This window comes from Strigops habroptila, chromosome 6 (genome assembly GCF_004027225.2).
Source record: "Strigops habroptila isolate Jane chromosome 6, bStrHab1.2.pri, whole genome shotgun sequence".
NCBI lineage: Eukaryota > Metazoa > Chordata > Aves > Psittaciformes > Psittacidae > Strigops > Strigops habroptila.
The window spans coordinates 48,463,851-48,480,951 of NC_044282.2; the positions used below are offsets into that span (position 1 = coordinate 48,463,851).

At 41.1% G+C, this 17,101-nt stretch overlaps 1 protein-coding gene across 4 annotated transcripts; it reads right to left on the reverse strand.

Annotated features, from left to right (window-relative positions):
* Positions 1 to 3,984: 3,984 nt before the first annotated feature.
* Positions 3,985 to 14,875, reverse strand: E2F6 (E2F transcription factor 6). 4 transcript variants are annotated; one of them, XR_003992009.1, is made up of 8 exons: positions 14,426 to 14,785; positions 12,200 to 12,248; positions 10,459 to 10,675; positions 9,985 to 10,143; positions 8,837 to 8,951; positions 7,193 to 7,340; positions 5,071 to 6,418; positions 3,985 to 4,366 (listed from the first exon to the last, which is right to left on the reverse strand). XR_003992009.1 is itself a non-coding variant. In XM_030490563.1 (7 exons), the coding sequence occupies exons 1-7, from the start codon at positions 14,489 to 14,491 to the stop codon at positions 6,372 to 6,374; spliced, it is 792 nt and encodes a 263-aa protein (XP_030346423.1). In that variant the 5' UTR covers positions 14,492 to 14,875; the 3' UTR covers positions 3,985 to 6,371. The 4 variants fall into 4 exon arrangements, 3 of the variants coding, with proteins under 3 accessions (XP_030346423.1, XP_030346421.1, XP_030346420.1); XM_030490563.1 differs by having other exon boundaries at positions 3,985 to 6,418; positions 14,435 to 14,875; XM_030490561.1 differs by having other exon boundaries at positions 3,985 to 6,418; positions 10,465 to 10,675; positions 14,426 to 14,788.
* Between the last annotated feature and the right edge of the window lie 2,226 nt (positions 14,876 to 17,101).

Below are 17,101 nucleotides of genomic sequence, written 5' to 3' on the forward strand. Positions count from 1 at the left end.
TTCCTCTTTTCCCCTTCGTCAAAGTTGCCCTTGAAACTCTGCGCCAGTTCAGGCTGCTTAGAGTGTTTAACACAAGCTGCAATGCTGGAAGGATAGACCCATTTCAGTTCCTCTCTGGCCACTGTAATACTGGGAGAGGAAAAAGGGGTGAGGAAAGGGTTAATCCTATCTCTAAGCTTTTTTTCAGTGTCAGATTATTTAATCTAGAGAGGGAACAATTTTGTCACAATTGAAATAAAATGCAAGTAATACTAAAGATTAATCAGAATTTCCTGTCTCATAATGCAAGACTGATGGATACCAAAGGGAAAAAAACCCAATATATGTAAAATAAACATAAGGAACATTTATTTGTGCATCTGCACACTTTGTCAATTTCTCAATTGAAATTGTCAATAAGATGCTAATTTTGATTGTATGATTGGAACTTAGAATTTATCTTGCCATTTAATTTGTTAAAGGCCATGCAGTAAAGACTGAGAACATCAATAAGCACTGGGGCAGTGTCTTCCAAGGCAGCAGGGAGTTTTCTGGTGCTGTCTTCAGAGAGCGTGCTGTTCTAGAGCAGCTGGGAGGTCCTGGTACCTGCTGTGATTGCTTCACGGAGCACAGTGAAGTCCAGGCACTGCCTGTGTTGGTGCTGGGCAACCTTCCTGGGGAAGCTGGTACGCTCTCAGGAGCCACTGCAGAGCAGAACTGATAGGAGTTGGCAAAGGAGATCAAGACAGTCACCCCCTTTTTGCAAATAGGCACAGCACAGAGGAGTGATTTGTCCAGAGGTAGCAAGCTGCCCGAGAGCAGCGTAATGTGGTGTTGAAAGGATATATGGGTTTATATGTAAGTACAACTGTCCTTAGCGAACAGCCCACACTGAGATTCTCTCTACATGGAAACAGACACCCCAAATCTCACTGTTCTGATAATCATGGTTCTGTATCTCATAATTTGTCTGTACTACCAGTATTACCATTATGAACCCATTATTATCTTTAAACTGAGAATTACCTACACAAAATATGGAAGTGTAACAATTCAGCTCCAAGAATAATCAATTCAGCTTACTTGAGCCATTTTCAAAGCCAGTTTGCTGTCAGTAAAGCACACGGCTGAATGACTATTTCTAGCTGAACCTCAATTTTGTTAAACTGATCAGAAGCAATTAATTGAATGAACAGACACCATCCTAATCGGGTTCTGATTTCAAAGATAATAAAAACTTTTTAAGTAGCATTAGGAGGATTTTTCTCTTTTCCCTTTAGAGCTGTATGATTTTCTCTCCAAATCATGAACGCTGTTTTGCAAACTTCCCTCCTTCCCCCCGCCAAAATAGTTCCAACTTGTCAATTTAAGAAATGGGCCACTGGCGTAAAGCCAGCAGAGGGAGCATGAATGCCTGAGAAGTTTTCAGGCAACATCTATGTAAACAATTATTTTTGTCTTGTTTTCATTTCTAGGCAACAGATCCTCAGAGACACATACATCACATACAGACAATATCTGGACAGCCTTCCAACCCCTCCTCTCCAGATTATAACGGCCTATATTTTCTCCATGTATAAAGGAACAATATTTTACAGATTGCGAATAAAAGATGTTTTCATTTGGAAGATAACATGTTTTTAATGACTCTATGGAGTAATTATCTAACGTCAGAAAGTGAATTCCTTTTTGAAAAGAAGTTCAGATTCCTGAGCTTCAATCTGCAGTACATGTTTAATACAGTCTAGAGGCTTTCAGACTGGTAGAAGCACATAATTAATCACTAAATACACAGTAATCAGTATTTTCCTTTTGTGCGATGCAGTGGGTCAGGGCTGTCAATGCTTTTGGTACCTTCCAAACAAATCAAACCCACTGATCTGTGCACTGAGACTGCCAACCTGTGTGTCAACTTTGGCAACTGAAAGACTGACATTTGTATTTATCCCTTTATTCAGTTCTCCAAGAAAAATCTGCAATAAAGACTTGCTTGATCTCAGAAAAAAGGTAGTACTTGTGTTCTCACAGTATTTTGCTGTTATTTTCAAACCGCTAATCACTGATTGATCCTACAGTTCTTGAGGCAAATCCCTGTTTCCCTCATAAATATTCTCCCAGGATGGGCTCATTCTGCGTAATTTCGAAGATGTTTGTTTTCTCTTCAGCTGAAGAAGGGTAAAATCGTCACCTCTGATAGCTTCTCACCAGTTTGAAGACCTTGCACACCTTGCAGGGCAGTTAAGGTTTAATCTATCTCTAGCACTAGGGAGATTTTTGCCACAAGAAACTGTTTCTTACACAGAACTAACGTATTATCAGCATTGGTGGCGAGAATGGTGCTTGATAAAAATCGATTTGTGGGGAGTAGCATTATCAAGTAAATCACAGTTTTCTGCTCCTGACTCGGAATTCTGTGCAACCTGCTTTAGTGTAAGGGCTGGGGGTAGCATGTGGATATTGTCCTGTGTTCCTAGGTGTTTTACAGATCATGACAAGATCACAATGAACTTATGGGAAGCTTGGTTTGATCCTTGAGTGCTCAGCTAACAGTGGGGTGCCCAGTGTTACTCAGAGTACTTTCATAGCCACTGTATGGTCAGGAAGAAATGGTCTAAATGTTCATGAGCCTCGCCAGGAAAAGGGGAGTTCATCCATTCATCATTCTACACACTGTATTTTCTGGACACTTCTGAACATGAGCACAGGCAGAGTATAGCCTAGCAGATGAGAACGTCCAAAGACAGTCTTTCTTTGCAAGAAGATGACAGCTGCAATGCCAAAATTGCATCTGTCTGGAAAAGAAAACTTACTGTTTTCTAAAAGCAGTTATCTAAAGCAGTTATCTAAAAGCAGTTCAGTGCAGGATTTGCATTAGAATCTACAAAAGACAGAAAGCAAAAATGGTCCAGGAACTTGAATAGCTTCTTGTGGATTTTCAGATTCCTGAAGTTTTCATGTGAAGTGCCAAGTTTGCCTTTTGAAGAAGGATGCTGTGCAATATCAGAGACCTAATAAAAGTCAATGAAAGACTAATGACATCCTGAGCTTGTGTCTTCTGAATTTGCCATTACAGCTTCTAGGATCATCTCCTCCAGCCCCATCACTTAATCCAAGGGCAATTACAAACCTCATCCAGGGATCACATTGTGAGAAGCCACCATAAGCCTCCATATAGATGAGGGGTATCTGGACAGCACAGCTGCGGGTTCTTAGGCAGCTTGGGATAAAGGAAGGGAAGAAACTGTGGATGAGATACATGGAGAGAACCAGGTTTCTCTCCAAACGTCACTAAGATTTCCTTCTGAACACATACCTTGTCTTTTTACAAATGAGCATCCTAGTCCTTCAGTAAACACCTATGCGAGAAGCCTCATGTAGATTTACATAAACAGTACACAATAATTTATGTGGTTTTAGCCTCAACACGCTTCTCTCAAATGCCTGCTGGTGGATCAGAAGTGGAACCAAAAGCAGCAGGTTCACTTCAGCAGTCTCTGGAGTCCCAGTGCAGTGCCAGAGCTGGCCCATCAGCCCAGGATGGGGAGCACACAAGGGTTTAGAGCTTGCAGTCCAGTCCAGCTCTGCGGGCGCAGCCGACTCGCCAAGCAGGCTAACTTCACCTTGGAAAACTGCAAGAGCTAAACTGACTTCTGAGATCAGTGTAATTTAATTATGCTTCTAAACAAGGCTCTTCACACTCAGCAAAAAGATTATTCAAAGGAAGGAATTTGCTGTCTTACAAGTGCTTTCCAAAAAACAATAATTTAAAGCAATCTCCCCTCTTCCTTACAAATCACATTATTTAAAGACTGCAGTTCACATCTGAAACCCCTGATGAGTCATTTCCCATACCAAACACGGGCTGAACTGGCAACTTGTGGTGTTTGTTCCAGCTACGGAGTCAGCAAACCCAGACCATTTTATAATGACGGATCCTGGCTGTTGCTGCTGCTGATTAATGCTTTCAGATGCTCAGCTATTCGTATTGAAGGGAAGACAAAAACGTTATTAGAGCTTTTTCATTTATTACAGGCAGAGTCCTCCAACAGCTGAGGGAAGTGCTTACACATACGAATATGCCAAAAATGGATAGATATGGACTCAACAAAAATACTTTAATCTTTCAGAAAAAAAACCCAATCAAGCATTTTAATACAGATTCAGAGTAAGGTCCTATCACATTTACCTTTGAAGTGAACTCGTAACTTGTATTTAAGTTCAGCATCACTCAGGAACCTTTCCTCAAGTCCAGTTCTCTCAGCTAGTGTACCGACCTTATATAGTACCTTGTTTTCCAGTACTGCAAGTGGATAATACTGTAAGTATCCAAGTAGTAACAACAAAGTGGTTTAGTCTTCAAAAGTCCATTTGTTCCGCTAAAGGTGCACTATTAAAACAATAAATGTATTTAAGAAAATAATTATAACTGTCATATTGCAGCTTCTTCCATTTCACTGTGCTAATTATGTAACTTCAAGTTAAAAATGTTAACAAAATATTGCCCTAGGCACAGTAATAGGGATTAGTTGTTGGTGCTGGAAATTTTTACATGTTTCACAGCAAACGTTATCCTCAGTTGTTGAACCAGAGTAGGGGGATCCATGCTTCCCTTAGGCACTGACCTCCCCACCAATAAAGAACAGCAGTGCAAAAAATCAAACAGCTCCTTTGCCACCTGGCCAGAAGCCAGCCTTAAAGGAGCAGCACAACCTTCTCCTGTGGAAAGAGGATGTCATTTAACCCCTGCCCCCAGCTCCACTGCAGGAACACCTTCCCTGTTTCTACTGTGATCTGCATATGAAACGTGCTTCCACTTTGCTTTTATTATTGTAACAGCTCAGCCTATAGTTTGCATTTTACAGAGATGCAGAAAAACAGTATCCTACACTGAAGTCCTGTATTCTGCAGCTAGCAGCATACACACACAAAAGTCAAGATTACTTTCTGACACAAGCTCGCACTTGCTGCATTTCCCAATTCACACAGTATAATGCGATGCATTTTGGGGAACTCGTGAACCTTGTAGAAAACTGGGTTAACAATCAATCTGTATTCAGGTATATTTAAGCTCTTCAGTGCCAACTGCCCTACCTTATTTGTACTGTAGCACACTGGGCATTTAATTTCACAGCATCTAGAATAATTGTAGAATTGCTGGTTAAAACCTTCAGGGCTTTATTAGCGTTGTTGCTCCCACCTGTGAGTAGATGGATAGTTGTTAATACTGTGTGTCTAGAAAAACAAGGACTTGAAGTTCCGATTTAAGAACCAGCCACCCACCCAGCCAGCCCTCCCCTCACAGAGAACAATGAAGTTCACTTTTCCATACGGCATTTATATGGCAACAGTTAAAATCACTTAAAAAAAAAAAAAAAAAAAGTTACTAAAATTCTGAAGCTTCATTTTACAGATACTGAAGATGGAGGAAAACAGATGTAGTTCAAATATTTTACAGATTTTTGCCAGCTAAAGCCACAAAGAGATCATGGTACTAGGCTGAAGTTATGCTGTATATAAACTCTAGAAACTAGAAAGGACCAATTTAACTAGTTATTGATCATTATGTTTCTTCTGATAATTGCTACAGTATTGTGGCATCACAAGAATTGGATCTAACTGCTAGCTGCCAGCACCACGTCTAACAGGTCTGAAAGTTCCATATCGGTTTGAGTGTTTGTAATTACCCAGTGAGCTCCAACAAAGACAATCCAACATATCTCATTAGACTGATTAGACTAGGTCATATTTTTATAAGCTTATTTTATTTCTTTGCTGTACAAAGGCAGAAATGCAAACTATCTCAATAAATCTACATCAGTAACTACCCAGACATAGTACAGATATATACAAAAAGCCGTTATTTAACTTCAGTGTTGACACCACAGGTCATGCAGAGCTGGATGCAAACAATGCAAACAGCATCTACACAGTGTAAGGCATAACTTGCATATTTATATCTTGTTCCTTATAGCGAAGGCTTCCAATACACCAGTTCTTTGTTACAGTCGTATCTGACAATCCTGCTTAGTAGCAGCGCAGCCTCAGAACTGAAAAGTGCTTTTCTTTATTATATACATTCTCACAAGGATTGCGGATCCTTCCAGAAATCATCGTTTTTAGATGTAATTAATTGCCTATGTTTTCCATCAATTATTTCATAAGCTAAAAATACTATTTTCCCAAAGGTCTGTAGATCACATGCAATTACGAAAACAAAGCTCCTAAAAGCAACTCTAGGAACTGTCCTCTTTTGACTTGGGAAGATGAGCAATCCTGTGAAAGCACTTAACTTTGGAACGTTTCAGGTCAGTATGTTTGCAGATCCAAGCAGCTTTGGAGCAGCTCTGTAATATACAGATATTTACATTTTATATTAGATTTTTGAGTTGTAACTAATCTGTCAACTCAGGTGGTTTCTTTTCTTCCCCCGGAGATCTCACTTTGAAAGGAAAGTGAAAAAAGGAATACAATTACTGTTGCTGTAGGAAATATAATTGAGTCATTCTGCAAGCAAAATAAAGTAAAAAAACAAACAAAAAAAAAAACCAAAACAAAAAAACACAACCAAAAAACCTAAGACTAAAAAGCCAGCTCTTCCCCTCAACTAAAAAGCAGCACTGCTAAAAATAATTTATCTTTTGTGTTCTGAACTAGTGCAATTCCTGCTACGTTTATTTTTAAATCACAACATCCTGCAGCACTGGGGCTCTTGAGAGACAATATTCCAACCAATCTTGGTTCAGGAGATCAAAATACTACCTCTCTTGTCTGCTGGCCCTCCCTCAGACAGGGCAGCAATGAGCAAGAGCAGCACACTCTCTTGTTTGAAACAGCATCTTAACTCTCCAGACAACTATTTCAGCAAGCTGCTGGACTCTGCAGTGAGGCAGCTGAGAACTGACACACATTGTTCCATCTGCAGAGCACAGCTCCGACAGGAAACCAGTAACAAGCAAAGGAAGGAAAGGGTCAGGGAAGAAGAGTGCCTTGCCATGTGTGCACGTGCCTGATGCTCCAACCTCCTGCTGTTGTGAGGTGACACAACAGTACTGACTTCTCTTTTAGGCATCTCATTTACTCCCACACACCTTGGTCATAAACTATGCTCAGAAAATTATACTTGTGCAGTACGGTCTTCAACTTTATCAGAACGGTATGAGCATCTTTAAAGAAAATATAACATGGGGATAAAACTGTAACTGAAGGACACTACCTTCATCAGGAGGATCTGCGGGCTCAGTTTCAGAAGTGACTGTATCTGTATCTTCAAAAGTTTTGGCACCTGGGTTCTCTGGTTCCACCTCACACAGATACACATCAATGGGTCCTTTTGTGCTCTTCACGTGTACTGCTATGCAGTCCTACAAAACAGCAACTTGCACATAAACCAAAGAACAAATCTTACACATCAGTTATTTATGTCTGCATATATTTCAAAGCCAGTAGATGAAGAACAGAACAAATAAAGAATGCCATAACTATTAAAATTGTGTTACTAGTTCTACATAAATTATGACTATTACATAGATTTGTAGGACGATTATTAAGCACCATTAAGCTAACAAGGTTTCATTTTTGACCAACATGCACTTAATGAATCTTTATTTAGTCTTTTTACAGACCTTTAGATATATGACCAAGATTTACTACATGTTTAAGAAGAGTAACAAAATTTGACAAAACACTTGACAAGTGTCAGAAAACAAATGAGGGCACACAGCGGCTTTCTCAATATGGCAAAGCAACTAAACTGTATTACTTTTACTGCTCTTCAGATATCACATTGCCAGGCACACAGCGAATCAAATTTAATTGACAACGGAGAGAAGATTCTCTTCTCTCTAGAACACAGCTTTTTAAATCCTGCCTTCTTTTGCTTCAGGAAGCCCCTGAAATCTTGTCTTTTTCATCTTCATAGGATGACAGCCAGCTCCTTTTACAGTGAAACCCCTGAAGATCTATGCAGTGGATCTACATCATCTGGTTCTATTGATTCGTATCTCCTTTTCCTACAATATTACCTCCCTTTCTGTGCACACACCAAGGCAAATTTGATGACTACACAATTAAGAACAGTATAAAAAATGCACACACACAAGGAAAACAGAATTAAAGCTCCATTTTTTATTTTAAGCTTTCTTAGAGTATTTCCTCTCTTTCACAGCACTGCTTTAAACGGTGCATTCCCAGTACATTATCCCTGATGCAGTTGCAGTGTGACTGGGTGCAGAGGGCAAAGCTAAGGCTCCCCTGCACGACTCAAGCGGGAGGATGTGGGTGGTACCCTGAGGTGAGGATGAGGCTTGGCCCCCAACCTCCATGAAAAATCCATCTTGACGTGATCTACTAGAGTGCCAAAAGATTTTCTTTTAGCAATCACACTGTGCATGTCATACTTTATTATTATAGTAACAATAGCCATCTACTCGTTAAGCATTTATATGCTGTTAAGGTCATTATCAAGTCAGGCTTACTGCTTTGCTTTGTTAGATTTACAATATTTGTAGATGTTAGCATACAAACATTTAACAGCTCTTCAGAAGTTTCATTATCCTAGTAATTATCAAGCAAACTGATGGTGGAAATAAGTAACATTTATTACAGCTCTTCCATCTCTCTAGAAAAACCATATAACTAAAGCTCAGACATGTTTAATAATTTAGGTGAGCAGAAAAATACTGAAAATTAGTTTCTTAGACTACTATCCCTATGGCATTGTTTAGTGGGACACAAGAACAACGAAGTACCAATATTTGCTATACATGACAAAGAGACCAGAAGACAATTACTGACTGCTGCTGCAAAAATCACATTTGAGAAATTCTGTTCCCTTAAGAGAGAAATGTGCAAAACTTACTTCTTTAGGAATTGGTATTTCCAACTTGGTTTCCTCTGGAGCTTTGATTGCAATCACAATCTGTTCTTGAAATGTCTGAATGCTACGGATATCCTGATATGTCACGTAAGCTAGTGTATACATTGGTCAAGGATCCTGTAAAGTAATTTGCTAGTGGGCAGAAGCAAAGATGACATTCTGCTTCAACATATCTTAGGAAAAGTGGTAAATAGTTCAGCTGAGGTTACTTTAATACCAGCTTTGTAAAATTATTAGCTAACAAGTGGAAAACCTTTTTTCTTTATTTCTAGGAAAGAAAGAGCTTTTTAAAAGTTCAGTATTAAGAAACCAAACACATTTGGCAAACAGTTTTCACAGATACTGTCATTAAGTCTACAAAGCAGATGGAATACTGCCCTTGAGAAACTACTTTGTTTTGCAATAACTATGCACATAAACAATTTCCTGGAAAACTATAAAATTATTTTTTTAACAAGGGTAGGTAAGGGGTAATGAAAAGTTTTCCTGATATCATACAGAAAATGGGCACATTTCATTTGAGCACAGACCTTAACATTCTGCTAGGCAACATAGCCAAACAGTATGTTACTGTAAGCCAAGCCAAAAATCCAATGTTTATGTCATATTAAAAGAAATCCCTTTTCAATTATCAAAGCCCATCTGAAAGACAAGGCTGCATTGGAACTACTCTCAAGAGACGGAACAGTATTAAGACACAACCAACGTACCATTGTATCTTCTTGGCAACAGGCCACTGGGACTCTGTTTTGGGTCCTCTTTCTCATCTCCCTAAGCAACTCAATCTCACTGGTAAGTCAAGACCTGACCCATAGTCAGCTTTACTCTATAATGGAGAGAACAAGTTGATGGTCAGGGTACTAAGACTACTGCCCCACTTCCATTCTTCTGCAGTGGAAAGGTCACACAAGTAGCAGTCTCCTGAGAACAGGATAGGTTATGCATGATACTGTAAAGCAGGGCACCTGACTAATATACACTAATACAACATAACCACAAAGTTTTCTAGTGTAAAACTCGTTATCAAGTATTACTGCACACCTGTGGTACCAGCCTATACTTGTTACTAGATACCCAAGCACTTGCAACGAAAACCACATGTAAAAGTAATGCAAGAGATAAAAGGATATTTTGCATTTTCTTTGTCATCTGTTAGTTCAAATAACTGATGAGCACAATCCTTGATTAAATCATCCAGAGCTTCTTCCATGGCTGACAAGTCAGAAAGTTCGTCTTTAAGGGTTTGCTGCTCTGGTGCTTTTCCAACAACTTGGTCAAGATTAGAACCTCTAGAAAAACATGAAGTTGTCTAATATGTTTATATAAATAAGAGCCTGTTTATTGAACTCAAAGTATACTAAGAGGAACAACCAGGAACTCTGGAATACTTTACTCTGCTGAAATATGCTTCATTGTGCTTTTGCATTCGATACTTGTTAGCACAGTAATTAATTCAAACAGCCTAAGGATACAGCAGAACTTAAAACATTATTACCTATTAAAAGTAATTCAATATGCTTAAAAATACTTTCAAAGGTATAAACATTACTCAATATTGTTGGGTTTCATTTTTTCAGAAATTAGAAGTTTCAAGGCCAACTCACACCCACTGGATAAGATTCTTAGATCTTTTCTGAATTAACTGGATTCCATCCAGCACATTGGTGATGTCATACACTCTTCGTTTTCGTACTCCAAGTGTTGTTGCTACTTCATTTAAATCAAGGACACCGTCTGGAGCTGTTTTGACAAGATCCATGAATTTTCGGGTCAAATAAACCAAGGACGCATCAAATCGAGGCTTTCTGACTTTCAGAGTTCCTGTAAAGTTTTGATAGAATACTTAGGGTGAACTACTACATGAGTATGCAGCATTCCTTAATAAAAACAAGGATGAAGTAACAGTGAAGATGAGAGTCTGAAAGCACTGCAAGTATTAACACTGACATTGCAAAGGCATCATATAAAGTCTGTTAACTACATACACCTTCACTTGTTTGCAATGATTCTATCTAAAAAGCAAGCATGCATCTTCATGCTTCCAACATCCGTGACTTCAGACTGCTGGTATGGGTATTAATAGCTGTGTAACTGTATGTTCTGTAGGCCATGAGTTCAGAATACTGAATGAATACCAATGAAACCTTTGGTTAACTACAGATAGTGTCAGAGCACTGCCACAGAACTGCAGCTCTATCATCTGCTCCATGACTCTTAAAATGTTTTTTCTTGCCTTTTTGGCCCAGATTAACCAATAGATCTTCCAAACTATATTCAGGCATAGTTCGGGAATTAGCTTGGTTTCAGGGACTGTTTCAGCCTGGGTGTGACCAATCTGTTCTGGAGTATGAGAACTTAATATACAGACAAACTCTGGTTGTACTACTTGGCCTGGGGCAAAAGAACTGGTCATACCACTGTTCAATTTACTAAAGCAACCAAGATTACAGATATCAGGACAACACAGAGAGATCCCGGCGCTATGTGTATCCATTACCAGCACATTCGCAGAAATGTAACTGGTGAACAGCTTGTTTCACTTTACATTTTTATGTATGCATAAAGCATAAAAAAGCATGTATTTTCAAGGCACAAAAAAGATGTGGTACCCATGCACTCATCTGATGCTAGAGCCAATGAAAGACTGTCAAATCCCACTGTTACTTGTCTTTCCTTCTGCAAAGTAAACCAGGTATTTCGTACCTGATCAAACTGTCTCACTGAGCAATATTCCTGTCTGATGCTTCAAAAGATCGTGCGCGTGTGTGTGTATTTGTGCACACGGGTGCACTGTAAGGAAGCTTCCCTAGAAAACACTCTACTTCAAACTTCAGTATTTTTCCCAGGATAAAGGAGACATGCCCTTTTACTCAGAGCATATCACCCATTCGATGGCTGCGGGATTGTGCACTCTTTAGCATGAAGTGACAGGTTCACCAACTCAGTTATGGACCATGCTACTGTGAGATGTATGAGACTATTCCATCAGTGAGGAAAAAAAAACCAACCCCAAAACCAACACAAATTCACTCAAGCTTGTATTTACATTTATTAATACCACTTGAAAACAACATTTGCCAGCATGATGTTCGAGTTTTCTCTAACTCACTCTTCCTGTACATTATTTTCTTTATAGCAGTGGGAAGGTATACTTGCAGCATAGGAAAAAACTATGGAGAATGTGTTGCTTCATATCTTTTATTTCATTTAGTGTGCAGCATTCCTCCCGTTCTGCCTACATTAGATACAAATCAATTCCTCATTTGCGTACAACATGTACTCAGCATTGTAAAAAGCATGAAATAATTCAAGAATAATCTTCACACACGGAACATGGCAACTTACTTCTCACAACCTGTCCACCATCGTTCACCTTCAGGTTGATCATTGGTGGCTGGGGAGAAAAACAAAACCAAAACTGACATAAAACACTACCTACACAGGAAGCTTCTCCAGAAGAAATCCCCAAATCACCTCTAGATGCTACAGCCTTCAGAGTGCTGACAATTCAACAGGTATTACTGTGAAGGTCTGTCACTGGATAGAAGGGATACATGCTCATTAATCCTTGTCAGAATTCTCAGCCCTTAATCTCAGCACACTTTGTCTTGGGAAGCAGGAACCACCACCAAACTCCCTAATGCTCAGGCAATGGTCACAACACAGATACCTGTATAAACTCTACAAACACTACTTCAGCTACTCCATGTAACAGCTCACATACAGAAGATACACTGCTATTATACACCATCACAATTATATATTTTGATTGGTACAAGGCAGGCAGCAGAGTCTACCCTTGTCAAGACACTGACATGACAAGCCTAAGCAGGTACTTCATTCCACCCCTTGCCCCAACTTAACAAAAGGAGTGTTTTCAAATTCAGACCCATTCCAGCTGGAAGACACCCAAGAAGCTCTCTGGTTCAACCTCCTACTTCAAACAGGAACAGCCATTAGATTAGAGCAGCTTACTCAAGGCTTTATCCAACTGGGTCCTCAAAATTTCAAGGCATGGAGGCTACACCTCTGTGGGCATCCCATTCCACTGCTTGTCCAAAGATTCACTCTACATTAAGCTGCAACCTCTCTTGCTTTTTTGTTTCAATTCATGGCTATTTCCTTTCAGCCTCCCATTATGCACGGCTGTGGAGCATCTGGCACCAGCTTCTTGTTCACTTCCTCACAAGTACTGAAGGGCTGCTGTGGCTGACATCCTGAGAGAGCTGGCTGATGTCATTGAGAGGTTGCTCTCATGATCTTTGACAGACTGGAGCTCAGCTACAGCTTGGTCAGCCTCACTTCAGTCCCTTGGAAAATCACAAAGCAAGTTCTCTTGGAAGCTATTTCCAGGCACGTGAAGGAGAAGGTGATTGGGAATAGCCAACATGACTATATTTGTAACCTGATTACTTTTGGTGATGAAATGACTAGGTCTGTGGGTCCAAAGCTTTGGATGTTATCTACATGAGATTTAGCAGGACTTTTGATACGGTCTTCCGCATTTCATTCTGTATTCTTTCTGCTGTCCCCAGAGTGCAAACATAGCTGTGCCCATCCCTCAACACAGTTACCTGTCATCAGTATCAGGATGCCCCTGTCCTTACAGACCTACATCTTTTTGGCTCCTCGAACTTTCAAAGTAGTGTTCCCTAAAATCCCAACTACCTGTTGGTAGTTGAGCTGGAGTCTGAAGCCTGAATAAGCTAGAGTCCAGGTTCTGTACTCTGTTACTAGCCGTTCTCACTACACTCTGGGCCTTGAACTCCACTATTCCAAGCCAAGGCTGCTAATGATTACCACATCCTCAACTTCCCCCTTTATGAGAAGCAGATTCAGGAAAGCATCATGACACATCTAAACACCTACATAAAGATGTTGTGCCAAACATCATCAAGGGATGTTTCTTACAATCATCATCGCCAATAGTAATGGATTTCCTATTACCAGTGTAAAAACTCCTGTAAACTTTTTCATGGCTTTAAGACACCACTACCAAGCAATATTTAGCCCAACAGTCAAGTAATAGTAAGAAATTTCCCATTATCAGTGTAAAAACTAGCCCAAAACTAGCCGAAGGTTAAGGAAAAATAAGCACCTTTAAGAAGTTTCACAGAATTAAAAGTAGACCTGTTTTCTGTTAACTACCCCATAACGCTACTAAAGGTAGCGGTGGAAGCTGCATATAAGGTCACTTCAACATCATAGATCTTCAGAGACTAACAGAATACACATTTGTAGTCTCTTTCTCTCAGATACAGCTACAGCCTATTTAACTCTATGAAGAGGCCAGAGGTAAGAAAACCACCCGTTGGCACCATGACTAACATCACCGCACAGTTTCCTTTCCGGGGCAGCCTGCTACAACGCAACGAGGGAAGGGAGCATCTCATCGCCCTCCGGCTAGGCCTGACACACCTTTCCATTTCGGCGATCTCCCGCCGGGCAGGCGAGAGGGAGGAATTTCGGGAATGCCCTCAGAGGCTCCCGCGGCGGGATGAAAGCGTTGCCGTGCCGTCCCGCCCTTTCCCCATCCACAGGCAGCGCCTCCCTTCCCCACCCGCCAAGTACCTCACTCACACGCAGTGTGTCCGGCCGCAGTGGCCTCAGACGCTCCCACTTGGCAGGGCTGGTCATGTTCGCCCGGCCCCTCCTCCTCCTTCCTCGGGCGGGCGGGCGGGCCGGCCGGCCGCGGCCTAGCGCGGCGGGAGCGCTCTCCCACCCTGAGGCGAACGGCGGCGGAGGAAAGGCGCTCAGAGGCCTTCACGGCGAGCCTGTAGACCCATGCCGTGAGCAGGCGCCGCCATCCCCACCCCACCTCGGGGAGGAGAGGGGTGGCCGAGGCGCTCCCGCCCTCACCGCAACCCGCGATGACCGCCTCACGGCTTCCACCACCCCCCCTCCCGCTCCCGCCAGCGGACGGTTGGGCGGGAGAGCGGAGCCCCCGCCCCGCTGCGCACGCGCGCGCCCTCCCGCGCTGGCCGCGGCGCGAGCCGAGGTGAGGCCGCCCGGCCTTCCCCCACGAGGCGGCGCGGCCGCCGCTCCTCGGTCCCGCCGGACCCTGCGGCTCGAGCACTGCGCGGGGCCGGCCCGTGTTGAAACGGGGAAGTTCCCACCGCTGTGGTTACTGCGAGGAGGGAGGCTTTGCTTCCCTCCATGTACAGCATGAGCAAGGAGAGACCACCCTGCCCAAGTACTATCGTGTAAATAGGTGTGAGAATAATCAGTATTGCTTTCTTGCAAAAGGATCTGATTCTGTCCTAACTTGCTAAGTTATGAAAGTGTCTTGGTTTCAGCTGTAACAGTTAATTTTCTTGCTAGTAGCTGGTGCAGTGCTGTGTTTTGTATTTAGTTAATCCAAATAATGCTGATAACACACCGATGTTTTAGTTGTTGCTCAGTAGCACTTATCGCTACCAAGGACTTTCAGCCTCATGTTCTGCCAGTGAGGAGGGGCACAGGACACCTGACCCAAACTGGCCAAAGGGGTATTCCATACCACGGCACATCATGCCCAGTATATAAACTGGAGGAGTTGGTTGGGAGGGATTGATCACTGCTGGGGTCTGGTTGGGTATCGGTTGGCGGGTGGTGAGCAATTGTACTGTGCATCACTTGTGTTTTGGTTTGGGTTGTTTGGTTGGCTGGGTTTTTTTCTTTTAGTTTTATACTCTCTCTCATTGTTACTTCCCTTGTCATTATTATTATTATTTAGTAGGTATCTAATGATTGTCAGAGAAAAACCTTTCTTTAAAACACAACTCCTCGTTAGATAGCTGATCTGTTGGTTGCTCTTTACAGCAATTAACTGTCCTCTACCATATTGTACAACAGATAAGTTTGTCATAGAATTATTTTGCTTAAAGAATTTGTGAACTGTTTTGCTTCTCCCACCTACCCCTTGCGTGAAATTCCCGGTCACTTCCCCATCCTTAGGGCAGGTACTCTGGAGAAATGTGAAATTCATTAGACATTGTGTAAAACTGCCAGTCTGGTATGAGGAATGCAAAATCATGAAGAACTTCATTCACCTTCTCATATGCCAGACTGGACAGGTCAAATACTCTTGAAAAAAATAATCTACTATCTGTTTCATACCCCTGCAGGTTAGGCATTCGTTTGGAGTAGCTTATGTCACCACTGATCTACCAGACGCCTTAGTAGAGAATGGAGTTTTCTTCATAGTAACCGATTTTCTATCAACTACTTGCATGGTAATAGTTGTCCTTGTAGAGGTGTGTGGAACTCAGGTAGGTTGCTCTCATGCTTTAATAAATTTATAAGGAAAAAAAAAGGGGGGAAAATATGTTACAGCTCCTCAAAGGTATGATGTCTGTTTAAGGAGACATGAAGCTTTGAGTTGTGTTATTAAAGACATCATGCAAATGTTGCTCGTCATTATTCTGCGGAGAGCTTAGACTGCTACAGATGCAGAAGGTTTTCCTGTCATGGAAGTAACACATCACTGAAAAACACTCATTTTTGTATAGGCAGTATGATCCTTGTTAACTGCTCTGTGGTGATAAACGTAATCCCATAAAGAATTAATGTTTCTCTACCTTTGTTATATTCTTAACTGGAAGATGTATTTTACCATTGTAATCACAGATTGTTTAAACCCACTGTGATAAAGCATTTTTTTTTTTCCAGCTGGAACAGCAGAATGGTTTGGAATAGTCCGCTTTAGTTTTGGGTGATGTAAGGAATGTGCCCTGCAGTATAGAAATCGTTGAATAGGATTTTGATGATCGTTGGGTGGTCAGATATTAGGAAGGAGGCTAATAACCTGTTATTTGAGGATCAAGATAAATGAGTTTCTGTATTAACCCGTGTGGAAAACATTGCATCAACTTTTAACTATGTTGTTGTTCTAGCTAGTCATAAGATCAAATTCTGTTGTTCCTCTGCTTCTCTGTACTTAGCTGCTGAGTGAAGAAAAGCCTCACATGAACACAGATTCAGGAAGATTTTTCTATATTTACATGAAAATGATAAAGCCTAATTATTCTTTTAAGTGAAAATTAGATTTTGGAGTAACTGACTGGACTATTAGGAGTTTTGGCTGCGGGATTCTGTTGATCAGAAAGTTTGATTTTAGTGTGTTATTATTTACATTTTATAAAGCTGATAATTAAATTTATCCTACATTCTTTATTACTCTTGTAGATTAAAATATAAATTATCCCCATTTACTCTTATCTTATTGTATATTAAAATGGTTGTGCATTCTTTTTAATATCCGCAGAT

Excerpts from the sequence above, each read along its gene's own strand:
- E2F6 (XM_030490560.1), bottom strand. The coding sequence starts at position 14,491 with ATGACCAGCCCTGCCAAGTGGGAGCGTCTGAGGCCACTGCGGCCGGAC. Across the intron at positions 12,249-14,425 it reads ACACACTGCGTGTGAGTGAG|CCACCAATGATCAACCTGAA; the intron begins GTACTTGGCGGG and ends TTTTCTCCCCAG. Across the intron at positions 8,952-9,984 it reads GATGACAAAGAAAATGCAAA|ACTAGCTTACGTGACATATC; the intron begins ATATCCTTTTAT and ends ACCAATGTATAC.